The sequence below is a fragment of the Amphiura filiformis genome, chromosome 19 (assembly GCF_039555335.1).
Source record: "Amphiura filiformis chromosome 19, Afil_fr2py, whole genome shotgun sequence".
Classification (NCBI taxonomy): Eukaryota; Metazoa; Echinodermata; class Ophiuroidea; order Amphilepidida; family Amphiuridae; genus Amphiura; species Amphiura filiformis.
Genome location: NC_092646.1, coordinates 26582310 through 26600657, shown reverse-complemented (window position 1 = coordinate 26600657; position 18348 = coordinate 26582310). Strand labels below are relative to the sequence as shown.

The 18348-nt window shown below is 36.4% G+C and overlaps 1 protein-coding gene across 1 annotated transcript in view; it reads left to right on the top strand.

Annotated features, from left to right (window-relative positions):
* LOC140141116 (rho GTPase-activating protein 100F-like) overlaps positions 1 to 18348 on the top strand; it is a 54033-nt gene that overhangs the window by 22770 nt on the left and 12915 nt on the right. Inside the window, 3 exon segments of the mRNA XM_072162901.1 lie at positions 3619 to 4234; positions 4236 to 4654; positions 5428 to 5588. Coding sequence (XP_072019002.1) covers positions 3619 to 4234; positions 4236 to 4654; positions 5428 to 5588 — 1196 coding nt within the window.

Sequence of the window (18348 nt, the reverse complement as noted above, 5' to 3'; positions counted from 1 at the left end):
GTATTAAATACTCATTTTAGTTGTAAGCATTCCTTCAGTGGGTGTAGGTTATTTGCTAATATTTCTGATGGAGATGTGTCACCATATTATAAATGAAAATATAAGAAGATGTGGTTTTACAGCACTCCTTCATACATTTTATGAAATATGAAGTCAGTTTAAAAAGAATCACAAAGTTTTGAAAATGTAACATGGGACCAACACATAAAGTTATTTGCCCGCTCCTGCAAATTGTGCCTGTATCACTGCGGCACTGCCTTAGTGCCTTCAAATTCTATCTAATATAACTAAATATGCAGCAGACTTACAAATTAAAACCTATTACAAATTAAAACCTGTTTGAAAGTCTGCAAAATTTAAACCTGTTTGAAAGTCTGCAAAATTTAAGTGTTAAAAGAATTCAATCAAATTAGCCAGACAAAAAAAAGTAATTTGCTTCTGAAATATTTGGGGAAAAGCATTTGTTTAGTTGCAAAAAAGTGCAGCAACAACGTCACCTGCTTAGTGCTATATTGGATATGTTTTTCATTGCAGTTTGACCGACTTGTTTCTCATTTTGTAAAAAAAAAAAACAGATCCAAGAAGTGATTGTGGTTGTTATAACAGTTGTAACTCATTCATTTGATTTCACAGTTTTTTAGTGAGTTTCTGAAACTTTTTGCTTAGAAAAACCTGGTAGGAACTGTCCAAATTTGACTCTGAATAATAAAGACATGTTGTAACATTGAATATTCCGATCCACTAAAAAGTCTGTTGCGACTCTTAGTCTTAATTGTTTACAGTGCTGCAGTCTGAGAAAGTGTATAGATTGTTCTTTTTTCTGGCAGCTTTCTTTTTCCAAAGAACAATAGTGCCGGTCACCGCCATAATATGAAAATCAATGATGGCTGGTACTGCCCATCATATGGATAATACTAATAGACAGGCCTCTTTCTTGTTTATGGATTTTAGATATTGTTTACCTTTAGTTGTGGATAATGTGTTTCATAATTGATAAATATCATGCAATATGAAAATGATATGATAAATGGGAATATTGATATTATACACAATCATGAAGAATAAGATATTGTATAATTTTGGAAGTTGTAAACAGGTACATTTCTGATGGACCATGGATGGTGAATAATTATCCTTTGAGGACAGTGGTTGGTTTTGTGAAGTGTCTGAAATAAGGAAAATAATGACGGTTGTCGGAGATTCACAACCGAAGGATAGATTCACTGCTTGTCCTTAAAATATTTCAGTGGTCCCAAAAATGTGTCATATATTTTAGTGCAAAAAAAAAATTGATATTTCTTGTTTTCCCAGGGATGTAAGTTTTCAGGCTTTTTTGTTGTCCAGATTTAGGCAATTTCAGCCTGTTTTAGGTCCATTCTGGTCATTTTCATGCTGTTTTTCAGGCTTATTCAGGCTCTTTGTCAAAAGTGGACTTTCATCCCTGAACTTCAATATCAACATATTTTTGGAAAATAGAGATTCTATAATTTGCACAGCTTTTTAAAGGCATTTCTTGTCAATATATCTCAGATGAGGTATGGATTGGAGGTAAGATTAATCTCTGCAGTATTAAAAATTAAATTGCAGTGTTTAAATAGGCCCCCATGCATAAAAAATCCATCGCATCTTTCAAAAGTTTGAACATTTGTAATAAAAAGAGGCAACAATTTTGAAATTTATTTGCGTTATGTATATACACTGGTCCCACCGACCTACCACACATTACTGTATGCAAACATGTACTGTCTCAATAATACTATGCCTCCTCCTGAGTTGCTGCTGCGGGAGAGATAGGAGAACGAAAATATCCCGTTTGAATCTAAAAACGTTGTGTGCTGCATCTTTAGTCCCAGTAGTAGGGGCATCTGAGGCTAAATATAGGTATATGCTCGCTTGCTTGCTTGTTCGCTTGCTAGAGAGTGAACCAAACTCAGTCTGTGTGTACGTACGTATGTATGTGTTAGCGAGCCCTGTGCCTGTAGTGTGTAAGTGCAGTGCTGTTATTATTATCATGAACGAATACTGCCTGGCTGCCTGGCATGGAACATTTGTCTTGGTTTCAATTTCGTGAACTTGTTGGGTATGAGATTATGGTGAATGCCTGACAAATGAATTTGATTTTCTTTTTGATGGTATTCATTTTCATGTGGAATTTAAAAATATATTTTTAAGATAATACCCGGAATGACATTTGATTGATACAAGATATATGCTATATTTTTGGTGGGGTGGTTCTTGAGACTTATGTTATTTTTTGTAATTAAATGGGAGGATATATATGCTAGTTCTTTAATCCTGAATTACAAGTTTTTCATGATGTCCATCTTAACTTTCATAACATAGCACTAAAGCATTCTAAAGCATTCAGAGCTGGTATTTAAGTTTAAAAGGCCCGTATGCAGGAGGATAGCACCCCCAAAAAAAAACACATCTGCAAAGGTCTGCTTTTTACCATTTTTTTGTCCAAGAAAAAGGTCCAAAAAATTAGCTGCCAGTATCGTCCCTAGTTATCTCCTTATGAATACTGAATTCTGTTACTTTTTTCTTCTCGTAAAATATTTTCAGCATCTGCTGTGTGCAACTGTGCATTGTTTTAGAATACCCATATTGAAGGTTTGAAACATGGAAGCATAGTGGTACAAGCCATGTTGCTAATTGCTTGCTGTAAACAAAGTCAATTTCAAACACCTGTGGAAATGAGTTGCAATTCATGCGTATCATCTCATATTGCTCCATAATACATGGTTATATAAGTACGGTATTACTGAATTAGCAAATTTATTTGATTAACCAAGGGGAGGGTTCTTGCCCTGGTTTGGCAATTTTGTACATTTTTTTGAGAACATTTTGAAAAAGTACCCTTTTTGTAACCATTTTGGTGCAATCTTGTAACCATTGTAATATGTGACTCCTCGCCACAACTGAGCCCGGATGTCGCCAGTGCCACTATTGAGATATGCTCCATCGAACTTAACAATAAACAATAGGAAAGAAAGGATTTATTGACTGTTTTATTGATTTTTCACTACTTAAATGTCAAGTATTATAGACATGATATACATCATTTTAAAGCTAATTTCAAGCAGAATATTTTGGTTGAATATCTCAAAAATGATGATTGGCGACATCCGGGCTCAGTTGTGGCGAGGAGTCACATATGTGAGATTGTAATACAACATTCATTAAACATTTTATAGTAAATGAACAGAGGTAAATGAACATACCTTTTCAGTATGTGATTTGATACATCATGACCTTATTTTGACCAACTCTTGGGGAGTTTGTAACCAGTAGGAGATCTGAGTCTTGGGGCGATCAGTTTACTGACAGTGTTATTTTTTTATAACGCTAGCTTGAAATCAAGTGTTTGTAAAACTGAATGTGTCTATTAGACACGCACAAAAAAATGAATGTAATGTTTTGAATTTATGGACGTTCATTTTAGTTGTAAAAAGATTTCCATTCGTTTTATTATCCTTGTCCATTCTTTTTGCAGAATATAAATATTATATTGTTTACAAGTAGATATGAAGCGGAGAAAAATCAAAACAAAAACATTGTAATGTGTTCATTATGCCTAAAATATAACGAATTAATAAACATTCTTGTATTTTGCAGAAAAATCTCCAAGACCAAGGTCAGCAATTCTCGACTCTTTCTTTCCAAGTACATCGAGGAAATCAGTAGACTCTGCAACAAATGGTAGCAAAAAACAGCGCACCTCATATCTAGACTTACTTAAACAACAGCAACGACTCTCAAGCCTAGTGCGCAATGTGGCGCAAGGAGGGCGCCGGCAACATGCAGCTGCAAAGAAGCTGGATAGGAATAAAGAACTCGACTTAAATACAGGTGACCCGAAATACATACCGAAGCCTTCGCCTGATAAAAAGACAAGACTTCCCTCTCAGAGTAAACCGCTAGATATGGACTTAACAGAATTTAATAAGTACAAAAGTGACGTTGTAACCAAGGTACGACCTCGACATATTCCGTGCTCTGGGATTCTGACACTTCACTTATACGGGGGTCGCAAAATGGCGTCCTCGTTAGCCGCAAAAAGAGATATGCGCGATTTGTACGCAGTCGTAGAGGTTGATGCAGTGCATAAAGCGCAGACAGCAACTGTGTCGGGAACCGAAGAGTTCTGCTGGGACGAGAAATTTGAAATCGATTTGGAAAAGTCACATGATTTGAGGGTGATGACATACACTTATAACTTATGGGAACCGGACGCAAAGAAAACCGTGCCATCGCGGGGTTGTAAGATTCTCACAGTTACTAATGCAAGCGAAAACAAAAGATGAAGTATTCAAACTTGGATTACGAATGGAACCCCGGGGAGTTATCTACATGGTGCTAACGTTCACAGAACGTCACGCAACGCTAAAGCGTGTACCGTCGTTAGACCGCAAAGGTCTGTTTGGTGTACAACTCGATGTGGTGGTTCAACGAGAGAATTCGGGGCGTAACGTCCCGATTATAGTCCAAAAGTGTGTGGATGAAATTGAAGACAGAGGACTCAATTATGTGGGTGTGTACCGTGTGTGTGGATCAGCCAAAAGGAAAAAGAGGTTACGAGAGGAGTTTGATACAGCAAGTTCAATGGTGGATCTATCTAGGGACAATTATCCAGATATTAATGTCATTACAGGTGAGCCCAATATGAATATAATTGAAAATGGGGAGCGACTGCTGAATAGGGTGCAACTTTACTAGTCTTATTACAAGTCTGCCCTACCTCAACCCTTACCCTAAACTCTGTAAACGAGGACTGGACTCAAGTCTAGCAAGTTGCACCCTATTCGGTAATTAAACTGAAAATGGAATATGTAAGGACCATTGATATCAGGATTTTAAAACAAAATCAATATTTTGGCCCCTCAGTATCAATAATTTTTGATTTTCCCCAGTTATTGTGATCTGAGAGTTCAAGGTAGTAAAAGCTTCAAAAAATTGGAATACTTGGCCACTGTCAAACTCAAATCACTTGTGAAAAGATGTTTTATTAGAGGGGGCGTTAATTAAAGAGAATACGTAATTACATAAGCTGACTGGATAAAGCCCAACCCTGTTTTGTGGGCCCAAATGATCCAGATTTTGTATTTTTGAGGATTTATTTTTATTTTTAAGCTTTATGGAATTAAAAAATTACAAAATTTTGTGGCCAAAGTGAATTTTTTTTGACTGAAATTTTTGAAAAAATCTGAAATATTTTGAAATTTATGGTTGTGCAATTTGTTTGCAAAAATTGTCAAGCTTTCTGTGATTTTTTAAGGGTCATAGCCTCTTCCAAAAACAACAACAATCTAAAATTGGAATGATCGATCCTACTTAGCAAGCCCGTCCGTTCATAGAACAGGTTTTTAATCCCGATTTTACATTTGTGAGTCCAGTGTTTAACCATATATTTGCTGCTTATCACAGGCATGTTAAAGGACTACTTACGAGAACTTCCTGAACCTCTGTTCACCAACAAACTCTGCGCCGAGCTTCTTGACACCTTCAGCAGCAGGTCATTGGAAGATCCCATCTGTAATGGAGAGCTCTTGCAAAATATGATTGAATCTCTGCCATCCCCTAATAAGGTTAGTTTGGTATTTAATGTGTGAAGTGATCTGATATTTCCAAGCTGAAGGCGGCAATAGCGACATTTGTATGCCAGGTTGCAATGAATGTGGCAGTACAATACATGTAGCACACATAAACACAGCAAAAATAAAAAGTCTCCACTAGTTCCATCCCCATTTAATCAGAGTCTGATAAGTGTATGGCAAAATAATTGATATAATAATTTTCTATACACTTTCTTTCAAAGGTTGATACCAAATTTGTTTAATCATTGTGAGCAGAGGAGCCATTGTTTGGAAATTCGTGCAATTTCAAAAATGATAAATTACGAATTGACCATGCAAAATCCAATGCATGGTATCAGCTTATTATGTGGCCTAAAGCAACCCGTACAGGAATCGTTGTACACTTGCCTGCGCACAATTGAAAGAGCGGGGTATTTGATTTGCATTTTGACATGCATGGGTAAACCTTTAACCTGCCGGTCTATTCAGGCGACGTAATTCTTGGCACTCACGCTAGCTCTGCTACGTGATACAATTCCCTATGTCATTTTTAAAATTGCACGAATTTCCAAACAACGGTTCTTGCGCCACGATGATTAAACTTTTGATATCAAATTTGGTATCAACCTGCGAGGAAAGTGTATAGAAAATTATTATATGAATTATTTTGCCATAAACTCATCAGGCTCTGATTAAATGGGGATGGAACTAGTGGAGACTTTTTATTTTGGCTGTGTTTAGTTACTGTGCATACTGCATAATAAACTCAATTGTCACAAATGCCTCCTTTGGCCTGGTTGAATCAGATTGTGTCACATTTTAAGATACAGTCCAACCTCTCTTATCCGGCCATGATCATGGGACCAAGCATTGGCCGGATAAATGAAAAATCTGAATAAATGAATTACATGTAATTCTGCATTGAATGTCTGAAGTGCTAACATTGAAATATGTATTTGAGTTATGTATGCCACATAGTTATGTCCTTCTAAATGCTTCAGTGCTTGAAATCAAGTTTTCAAAACATGAAAAACGTGTTTTTCTATGAAGATCACATATCCAGATAACAGAGAGATCCATATAAAAGAGGTCCGAGTAAGAGAGGTTGGACTGTACTGGAATATATTTGCTATGGTCCATTTGGCCCTGCATTTGGCTTTCTTGAGACAAAAGCGTCCATGTGTGATACACACGCGATCAAGTTATGTTATACCCCACATTGGTGTAGGGGCATGGGGGCATAATCAAAATTTGACAAATTCCATAGAAAAATTACCAGTGCCCCCTCTTCGCCCCCCTCAATTAGTCCTGGTTGCCCTTCTCCCATTGGATGACTCCTACTGCCCCACTTAACAATGAAGGCAATTTAGGGGTTTTCTTTTCATGCAAGAGATGGTAGGATTTTGTGGTGGTTTACAGTCAGGGCCATGTGAGCGGTCGGGTGGGTGTCGTAGGAGGACAGACTGCACCTTGGGATAAAATATTGGGAGTGAATTGGGACAGAAACTCTGGCTTTATTTCCAAGGGCAAGACGTTCTAAGGAGAAGTTGGGAATTTCTTGATAGAATATATGCCTCCACGAATTGATTCACTGAGCTATTAGATGATTTTGTCATTAAACAGGTCACGTTTCTTCATAAAACTACAATAATATTTGTTCAAGTTGTCAATTTTTATTACAGCATAGTCTGTGCTCATGCATTTGAAATAAGAATTTAAACAAATTCAGCAGATTCAATTAAAATTAGTTTGTGTCAAATTTTTCATTTGAAAATTTGAAAAAAAATCACCCAAGAACAAAACCTGAGAGAGTCGCTTTTTATTTACAAATATTCCTAGATACAACTATTTGTTTTTCTTATAAAAATGGTGAAATGTTTCAAATAATTTATACCAACAAATAGAATCTCATTCATTATTGATCTTATATAACATATCTTTCATTATATCATATGTGATATCAACATAATTTGCCTGCTAAGTGCACACACACATCACACACTGTGCTAGGCAGTGGCGATTATCAATTGCTGTGTCGCTTGCTGTGCTACCATACGTTGCTAGTGGAAAACACAGCTCGCATGCATGTACGTACATGTTCCTTCACTACAGGAAACCTGTGCTACTGCTACCTAACCCTAGTGTATAACTCTTCTCTTATATGCTTCTGCTCAGATGGCTCTCTCTTTTTCTCATATCTGCTTTCTGTTATCTCTCTTCCTCACTCCTTCTATCCTTATTTTCTCCTTCCCCTCTCATTCTATCTCTCTCATTCATTCTCCCTTTCACTCTCATTTACTCTCTTTATCTTCGTAATGGGCTAATATTCACTCTACCATTTTATATAAAAAAATGCGGAAGGTTTTGCATATGGCCAATTTTGTTTTTACGTCACCGCACATTTTTGCCATATTGATGTAGGTCAGGGATTTGCAACAGGCGGCCCGGAGGCCAAATCTGGCCCGCTAGTACATTTCAAATGGCCCGCAAAAAAATTGCTGAAAAAAATATAAATTAAATGAAGAAAAAAAAAATCAATTAATAATGAAAAAAAAAGAAGCTAATTTGGAAATTGGTCAAATAAAATGGGTAAATTGTATAATGAAACCATGCACCACATGTTCAAGTCACTAAAATTTAAACTTTCATGTGGATTTCAGAAGCCCCTGTAAAAAATCATTTCCTGTGGCTTCATTTTAAATCTAAATTTCATTTTAAAGTCCAGAGCTTCCAAGGGCTTTGCTCCCAGGCCCCCACCAGGGGCCATAGACCCCTTCTGTTAATTTACGTCACTAAAACATGAGTAAAACAACTTTTGAAATTGGAATTTTTCAAAATGAACAAAATCCACTATCTCTTTCTGTCTCCGCCATTCACACTCTCTCCCTCCCTCCTCTCTATAGATATCTATCAAATATACAAGGGGCCAATTCTAAAAATACTTGCATTGTATTTCAATTGACAACTCCACTCGGCTTTAATTTTAATTCAGTCGCTCCTGCTTTCTGTATTGTTCTATTGTTGGATAGTGGGAAAATATCGTAATTGCATTTGGATAACAATGTCTCTTCAAAACGTTTTCTTTTCTTTGCTTATATTGTATTGTTACTCTATTGCAGTCGATTTCATTGTACAAAAACATGTTTTTGAGATTCCTCCAGCATGGAATTTGTGTAATGTAATGTAGTTTGATCGTGGTTGTCAGTTGCCACTGTTCATCAATTTTTAATAACTAAATTTTTTTTTTAAATAGAAATTTAGTTAGATACATTATTTTGCATTAATCATAACCATCCTGGGCATTATTAAGTGGAGTTCTGGGGTCTTTTAGCACAGTAAACTCATGAGGGACTCCATATTTTTCAAATTTTGAAAATGAGACCAAAATGTGATAACTGTGTCCGAATTTGTGTCCAAAGACCCCGCAAAATTGCTTGAGACCTCAAAGTTGTCAAATTTTACAGATTATGGGGATCAACTGGACCCCCATAATATTTGGACCTAGCGGGAACCCTGGTGGAGATGTCCTGCCGTCCCTGCCATGCAGAAGAATAGGCACCCAGGGTGTTAGGTTTTGTTGGTATGGTAAGGTTAGTGGCGATAAATGGATCAGGCAGTGACATAGCACCCAGGGGTAGGAGGGCAAGTTGCCCCCGGTGCATGAAATATTGGGACAAACTTGCCAATAATTTACAATATGCATCTTCTTTTAGTCTGTTTCAGGTCAAAATTAACCTTATGTTGGTTCATTTTACTTTATAGCATGAAAACTGCAAATTCTTGGTTTATGTGCGTTTTTCCCAGTCCATAGTGAATTTTTTGAAGAAAGTTAACATGATAATTTGCAATTTTGCCTCCTTTTGGATATTTTGCTTCATACGCCACTTGTGTCAGGTGCATCTTTCATGTTAATGTGAGCTGTGAGGGTTAAAATATAGGGTATATTTGATGTTAGACCACAAGGATTTGAAAGTGATGAATTGCCCAGTTTCCTCATGTGCAGGACCAGTGGTGTAGCCAGTAGGGGGCAGCATGGAGGAGGTGACTTTTGGGGGTAGAGGATTTTATGAAAATGGTAAAAAAGGTCTAAATAGTTTAACTGTCATGGTGGCCAGCGCTGGCAGGGGAGATGAGACATTATGGGGGGCTCTTCTCTTACCCCACTGACTACACACTGCTGGACTGCTGGACCAGTGCGGCAAAGCTGACATTTCCTTTGATGTTCTTTAATTGTGTACAGGCTATTTTTGAGATTTGTTTTGTTCTATTCTATAGCAGGGGTTAGCAGTGTATTATGTTATTAGGGTTAAAAGAATTGTAATATCCAACATATGCAACTGACAAATAAATAAAATGAGCAAATAAAAATAAAATCAACGATTAAAAAATAAATAAATAAATGAAAAGACAAACATTTGTGAAAAAAACACAAACAATAGCCAAAATATTGTGCTATTTTTGTTGAAATCTCTACACCCCCTATGGAAGACATTTGACCTTAAGGCCAAAAAAAAATGTTTGGTTGCCCTCAGCGATCGACCGACCGAAAAAAATTAAAAATCTTGGGTCACATTGGTTTTTTTCAATCACATTTTTAGAAGAAACCTTAAATTTAGATAATATCAAGGCCATTTTATATTTGTTATAAATTCACTTATTTTATTTATTAAATGCATTTTTGTTTAAAAACAAGCAGTATTTCCATGTAAATTCACTCCAAAAATGCACATTTTTTTACCGTAAAAATATCAAGGATTTGTCAATACAGGTTTATCCTAGTGTAAGAGAGCACAAAATACTAATAGGGTTAGGGTTAGGAATTAGGGTTAGGGTTAGGGTAGGATTAGGGTTAGTGTTAGAGTTAGAGTTGGGATTTGTTTGGTATTCTCTTACACGAAGGATACACCTCAATACAAGCCTTTTCAAAATGGAGGAAAAATGAAGGAAGAGCCCATGGGAAAAAAAAAAGGATCAACCCACCAAAGATACTCAACCCACCGACCCTCCAAATGTTTGTCTTTTTTGGCATAATCTAATGCAGGGGTGTGAGTTTTAAATGTAGTCACCCATTCAGGTAACCCCATTTAAAATACACACTCCCAGTGTTAAAGATTAACTTGAAATTCTCACCAACATGCTAAGGCAGAACAAATAAATACAACATACTGGACAAAGATTCGCTCCCAATTTCTACAAGTAATACCAGATGGGTGTGGATTTTGTCACCCATTCAGGTAACCCCATTTGAAATTCACACTCCCTGTGTGAAAGATTAACATCATATTGTCCACCAGGGGTACAATGTATATGACTTTCAACTGGAATAGCCCAGTCACCCAACCTGGTAATCCCATTTGAAATTCACACTCCCTGTGCAGAATATTAACATCATATCTTCCATAGGGGTATAACTGGAATAGCCCATTAAATTCTCACCAACATGCTAAGGCAGAACAAATAAATGCAACATACTGTGTAGTCCCCCAAACAGGTAACCCCATTTGAAATTCACACTCCCTGTGTGGAAGATTAACATCATATCTTCCATAGGGGGTATATGACTTTGAACTGGAATAGCCCATTAAGATCTCACCAACATGCTATCCCATTTGAAATTCACACTCCCTGTGTAGAAGCTTAACATCATATCTTCCATAGGGGGTATATGACTTTCAACTGGAATCGCCCATTAAATTCTCACCAACATGCTAAGGCAGAACAAATAAATACAACATACTGGACAGAGATTCACTCCCAATTTCTACAAGTAATACCAGATGGAACCTATGCCTTCATCCCCAAATTGTACGATAGCCTAATGTATTTGATTATGTTGGGCATAGTCGACTATCCATGTTACGCCAGCTCAGGGTACAGCGAGGAGTGCATGTAATTGCGCTGAACCTGCAGGGCTTCCCACCATATACTGTATAAGGGGATATTTTCACGAGCAGTTATTTTCGCGATTTAGAGCAAGAGAAACATTTTCGCAAATGTTATAATCGCGATTGCTAAGTCCTGCGCCATACTTGTAATACATTGTTGCATATATTCGCAAGATGTTATTTTCGCGGTTGGAGCTCCACAATCGCGAAATTTCGCCTTTTACAGTGCCACAATTTTTACTGCTGGGAATTGTTCACACATCTCTGTAAACGAGGAGTATCAGCAACCATCATGTCTGATATTGATTTCCGTATTGTTGCTGTTTTCTCATAGTAAAATTGAAATCACAGTTATATTCATTTTTGTTTAAGAATTATTTGAGAATTTGAAATTGAATTCTGCGACTGTAAAATTGAGATATAACGTAAATAAAAATGAGAATTGCATGTTTGATATAACAGCAGGCAGGGATTGCTGCACAACCCCTTGTGTGCGTATTATATTGCTTGCAATTCAAAATCACCAAGTGAGTGAGGATATTTTGCTATAAATTGAAGCACAAATTTGTTAAGTAGTTGTTCTCTATCATACAATCTGGAATGTATTTGTGTGTATTTTTGAGAAGGACATGTTGTTTGTATTGAGTTCGCTATATTATGATAATTTCTAGCCCTGCAACCCTCACATTGCCAACTTGAAGGAACCGTCTAATTGCAGCAATCAAAATGATAAAGCCAAACACCCACGCAATCTCATCTTCATCTCTCCAACAGCTATTTGCAGCACACTGTAGGACAAACACATCTCAATTTGCACCGTCTAAAAACAGTACCAACAACGCAATTAAATTACAGCCCCGAATAGCAAATTGTCTTTTCTGAAAATCTAATTTAGTCAAAGTATTATTAATTTCACGGCTGTGTGACAGAGTGTGCCATATTCGGGAGGTGATAATCAAAAGAGTTTACGGCATGACTTTTAGCCGACATCAACTGTTATTCCGTTATCCTATGTACATTTCTTCATGTCCATGCTATGGGTGATTTGTATATCAAACGAGGAGGTGCTTGCATTATACCTTGATCGTACAATATGGTGGCAGGCCACATATACCCCTGTTTACTATAGGATAGGGGGAAAAGGGTTCCCACACCCACAAGGGAAAGTATCCCTATTAATATTTGTTTTTCATGGTACATGTATCAGTAATTTCTGTACAGTGTGGAGTGTGGGAGGCAATAGTATTATAGCATGATCTTACAATATGGTGGCAGGTCATATGTGCCCCATACTTGTTTACACACTATAGGGTATGGGACGGGTTCCCACATCCACAAAGGGAAAGCATATCCCCATTCCGTTTGTTTTTCATGGTATTTGTTGGATTGGGTGATTGTATTATAGCGAGCTTTTACAATATGGCGGCAGGCGAAAATATATCTCATACTTGTTAACGCACTGAAGGATAGGGGAGAAGGTTCTCTCATCCATAAATATCCCAATTAATATTACCATTTCATAGTACCTGTGATTTCTGTAGAGAGTGGGTGTGATTCAGTCTGTGATAGCACTATTATTCAGTCAAGTTATAGCTCAGTTGGTAAGGCATTAGACTCTGGAGCATTGATGTGTAGCGGTGCAAGTTCGAGCCCCGACACAGTCTAATTGACTGACATAAGCAACGGTTTAGAAATTTGTTAAGGTGGTTAAGCATGATGAGCTCAGATGCTGTATATTTATGTGTCAAAGCTTGTCATGTTATTTATAATGAGTATTTACTAATTTGCATATTTGGTTAGAACTGTCAGGTCATTTTATGTAATTCTTTGCTTTGTGTGTAAATAATGTTCAAATTCATCCATAAAGGGCAATGGTAAAATAGTAACCAAGAATTTTATGTTATTTTGGGGGAAAGCAAGTGCCTATAAATGAAGATATGTTATCATGGTTACAGGCAAGTAAAATATAATAATATGCCTGAAATTGTCAATTTTGGGATGGACGCTTTTTGACTAAAAAAACACCCCAATTTCTTAATTTATTTCATGAACAAGCTTTGACAGATTTAATAATTGTGTGGACCAACTGAGTGATGGTTTGATCAGATTCTGAACAAAAAGTGATGATATTGAACCAATTTGCAAGCAGTAGGGGTAGCCTGTAGCGGTTATTGAATGAGTCATTGGGGTGATTCAAGTCTCTTGGTCTCATGGTTTTGGTTGGAACATAGCATTTTGTCAAGTTTTCAATAAAATTTCTCCCAATTTTAATATGATTTGTGAGTATGTCTGCAGCACACTACTGTCCTGGGGTAATATGTATACTTATTGATCTGATTATGTCCAATTGATACGGGCATGGGCAAGGCGTGTTCGTGTAAGGTAATAATGTAGCCAACAGTTTTCTATTGTCAAATTTCAAATATTTTTGATAAAAATGATGTGTCTTGAATGACATGTATAACAAAAATATGATGATAAATCCGATTTGGATGCATAATGAAGATTGATACATGAAGACACTGCCAGTCAGATTTCAGGTAGTTGTCTTTCGTAAGGTCTTATATGGTTGTATTTCTTATGTTTTCATGGCAGTAGCATTGTACATGGAAAAACTGACTGGAGCAAATTTGTCCTATACAAAAAATCGGTATAATTACCAAATAGGGTGCAACTTGCTAGACAGGTTGAGTCCCGTCCTCGTTTACGGAGTTTAGGGTTAGGGTAGGGCAGTCTTGTAATAAGACTAGTAGAGTTGCACCCTATTCGGCAATCGCTCCAAAAAATTTGACCTGACTAAAACTCTGAGGGAGTCCAGCATATGATACTACTACCACTGATTGGCTCCAAGCTTGCTTGACGAGCCATCGTGATCGCGCTAAGTGGACGGTGTATTTTGCTTCATTTTTCGGCCACTTCCGATGGTGCTTTTTTTATGCTAAGGTTATTTCTGTAAATGCGATATGTGCTTTTAAAATTGAGTTCTAACTTTCTAAAAGTTATTTTTCAATCGATTGCACTTCATATTGGGTTGAAATGAGGTGGGAAAAGTAGTTATTTTATGAAAGAAAAGTCCGAAATCGTCATGCGAAACGAGCAATTTCAATCGCTTTGCTTGGTTCCCTGTGTGTGCTAGAGATTATTTTGGTCTGTATAATTTAAGTTGTGAGAAGATGACGGAAATAGACGGATTGCACTATTTTTCTTTGCCAAGTCAAATGCACCTGTTATCTGAACACGGACCGAAAAGTCATGCAAGCTGTTCGTATTTCGTCACGCTCTTTATAGATTTAATTGTTAGAATATAGTTAAAAACAGTAAATTAAACCATATAGTGGACATGATTCTGAGGAAAATTATATTTTCAATGGGATTTACCCTCTTCATAAAATTGAAAATTTTTTCGTTTTAAGTATTTTCTATAGCAAAACAGTCTAAATAAATGATGTTCCACTTTGCCCAACAATTTTATACTTCAGAATATCAAAGATTAATATGTTTTCTCCTGAAAAACAACATAGTTTTTAGGCCAGGACTTCTTAAGAAATTCAAGACCACGGTTTATTTGATCGATGTTACATCGACTGTGCCAACCAATCTCGCCATTTTTGACTGTTTATTTTGGTTTCACCACACAGGTCATGACCTTACGGCATATTGATTGATCATGTTGATTCTGATTGGACGGTCCCAAGGTCATCACAGTTATGAATGAATAATTCATAAGGGGGTGGCAGAAATAGAAAAGTTGAAATAAAATGTACATAATTAATTATTGAATTAAAATGTGACTGAAATTAGTGGTTTCAGAAATCATTGATCATGTTGATTGAAAGTTGCCAAGTTTAATGTTTTGCTCTAGGCTGTGCAATATTAATCATGAGCTAAGTTTTTGAGAGAAATCAAAAGGAATGTCAAGCAATCAATGACAGCCCGGGGGGGGGGGGGAAAAGACTTAAAAAAAATATTCCCCAATCAGAAAAAAGTTACAAAAAAAATAATTTAATAATTTGACCCGATTGCTTCCGGAAATTAGTAACAACTGTCGTATGGGCATGAAACTGGGGTGGGTACAGTCAACATTTTTTCACATGGGTCCTGCAGGTACAATTTCATGAATGAAGAAAAAGTAAGGAGAAAGCCTTGATCAAGGCTACAGTTTTTGTTGATAAAACTAGAGTAAAATAAGTTATAAAGCAATAATGTGCGATTTGCATTAAAAATAGATTTGGATTTTTCCCAAATATTGTTGGTTTTCATTATCAGATAGAGGGTATTTAAGGGTATTACAATTGTGCAAAAAGTCACTTGTGAGCAAGTCGCACACTATGGCTTTAACAATCACGGTCATTTCCCAGTCCTATTAATCCTAAACCTAACCCTAATGTCAATCTCAACAAAATTCAAAATGTCTTTTAAAATCCTAATCTTAGTCTTAGACTTACTCCACTACAGGGGTCGCGCTAACATGCGTTTCTGCGCGTACAGCGCATATTTTTAAGTTTGAGCGCATCTATTCATTTTTGCATACTAGTTCAGGGGTTTTCATGCGGCAGAAAAATGAAAACATGTGAAAGAAAAATAAAAGCTTCGATCTCCAATATTTACGACCTGTCCAGAAATTATGTAACATAAAATGCAATAACATAAATATCAAAAGTGAAGTCGCCGTAGCATTGTAACATAATTTAAAAATAAAAATAAAATACACACCGCCAGCGTAATTGAACACAGATTGTGATATTGTCTAGAATCACTGATGAGTTTTATTGCAGTACTGAATGACGACACTTACGTGAGTTGGTAATTTCTAATTCTAGGGATCGGTAAGAAATGCTTCAAGGGTGGTGTGTAGAGATATGCCAGCGGTGAAATACGAGGCCGTAGAAGAAAAAAGTGACAAAAATTTGCCCTTGAATTATGTTTTATAGTCAAAATACTCCAGTAATTCAATAAATATCATGATATTTGGCCTAAACTTGAACTCATTTGCAATGAAATGTCATTTTTATTGAGTAAATCATGGCTTTTCACTCCTCCACGTGACTTGCAATGCTGTTGAATTCTGCACTTTGCGAAATTGAACTGCATTTTATGGAATTCAATGAACTTTTATGGCATAAAGCAACACTTTTATAGCAAGTGCACTGCGTGGGAACTTTCTTTAAAAGCCAGATAGTTGGTTAATATCGAGAATTGTGGCGTGAAAGGGAGATTGTGTTTTTGCCAGGCCTTAACTATTTATTAAACATCATAACCAAAATCACAAAATCTGATACTGATATATTGAAACGGGCATTCAATACTTGACTAGAGAACCCCCCATTTTAGGATTTGAGCGCATATTTTTAACACTTTCAGGGGGTTCAGGGGTTCTGAGAACCCCTGGTTTTAAAACCTAGTGCTACCCCTGCTCCACTAACCCTAATCTTAGCTCTATTCCTTACCCTAATCAACTAATCATAATCTACCATCTTAATCCTAACTTTTGCCCTAATCCTAACCTAACACTAATCCTAACCTAACATTTACTCAAATTCTATCCCTAATCTGAATTCTAACCTCAACATCAAGTCACTTAATCCTAACATTTACTCTAATTCTAATCCTAATCTGAACTCTAATCTGTATACTAATCCTTGCCCTTAATCCTAACCCTAATTGCAATCTCAGCAATAAAGTCTCTTATGCTATTGGCCTAATCCTAAAATTAGACTGAACTCTAATCCTAAAGTCTAATTCTCATTTGATAGTATAATAGTATTCTTCATTGCAAAAGTCTTGCCTATCAAACTAGCAAATTATGATAAAAAATTAAATAGAGTTCCTATGTTTTTATAAAACTGTTAAAAGCCAGGTACCCCGTAATTTAAAAAAGCACGCGATGATACACTACTAAACATGTCTGCAGACATGGTATGCTGAATAGCCCGAAACGTAGCCCGTGGTGGATCTTGGCCCACGATATTTGTACTAGCATGGAGGGATTGGAGGTTAAATAAATATTTGACTGAAAAGCTAAGGTCACTACAACAGTACTTACTTGATAGTTTATACTCACTGACAATTAAAACGACACCTATTTGATCAGTTTGCTGTGTATTTGATATGAATCAATTGCTTTATATGATGCTTTTGCAATGTCTTGTCTGAACTTATTTGTAGATTTTGATAAAGCAAAGGAATCATGTAAGTGTGTAACTTGATTACAGGATAGTATAATTCACATAGGTAGATCTCAACATCCCAAATTATGTGAAAAAAATCAAATAAAAACAAGTTATGAATGCAAATACAGATAAGAATGAAGTATCTGTATATTGTTAACATTTTCCTAAAACGCCTAGATCCATGTTACCATGGAAGCTATTGCAAAACTGAAATGGGAAAAACAGAAGAGTTGAAGAAATGTGATGAAGTAAAATTTTGCAATAATTTAAGATAACAGAAAACTTTAAAAAATACAAATTTGACCAAAAAGTATAGGATTTCAGTAATTGACAGTAGTACTCAAACTGAAAGGATTTTGTGTGAACGTCGGCACTGTTAAAACATGTTACTGTCTGAGTGGTAATTTTCATGAGGGTTTTATTTTTGCGGATTTTGCTAATGGAGTTCAATCGGCGAAATTAATAACTTGAAAATATATGCAATAATGTATCACATTGCAAGTATAGGGCAAAACTGGCCAATCACGAAAATATAACAATCCCAAAAAACTCCAAATGGCAAAAATAATAACTGTATGCAAAAATTAGCCCTTAGATATCAGTGGCGCATCGTGGCCGCCCTAACCCGGGGGCTGAAGAAGAAACAATTTTGCCGCCCCTTCCTTAACAGCCGAAAAGGTTGACCCAATTTTTTTCACGGTCGTTTGAAAAAGTGAA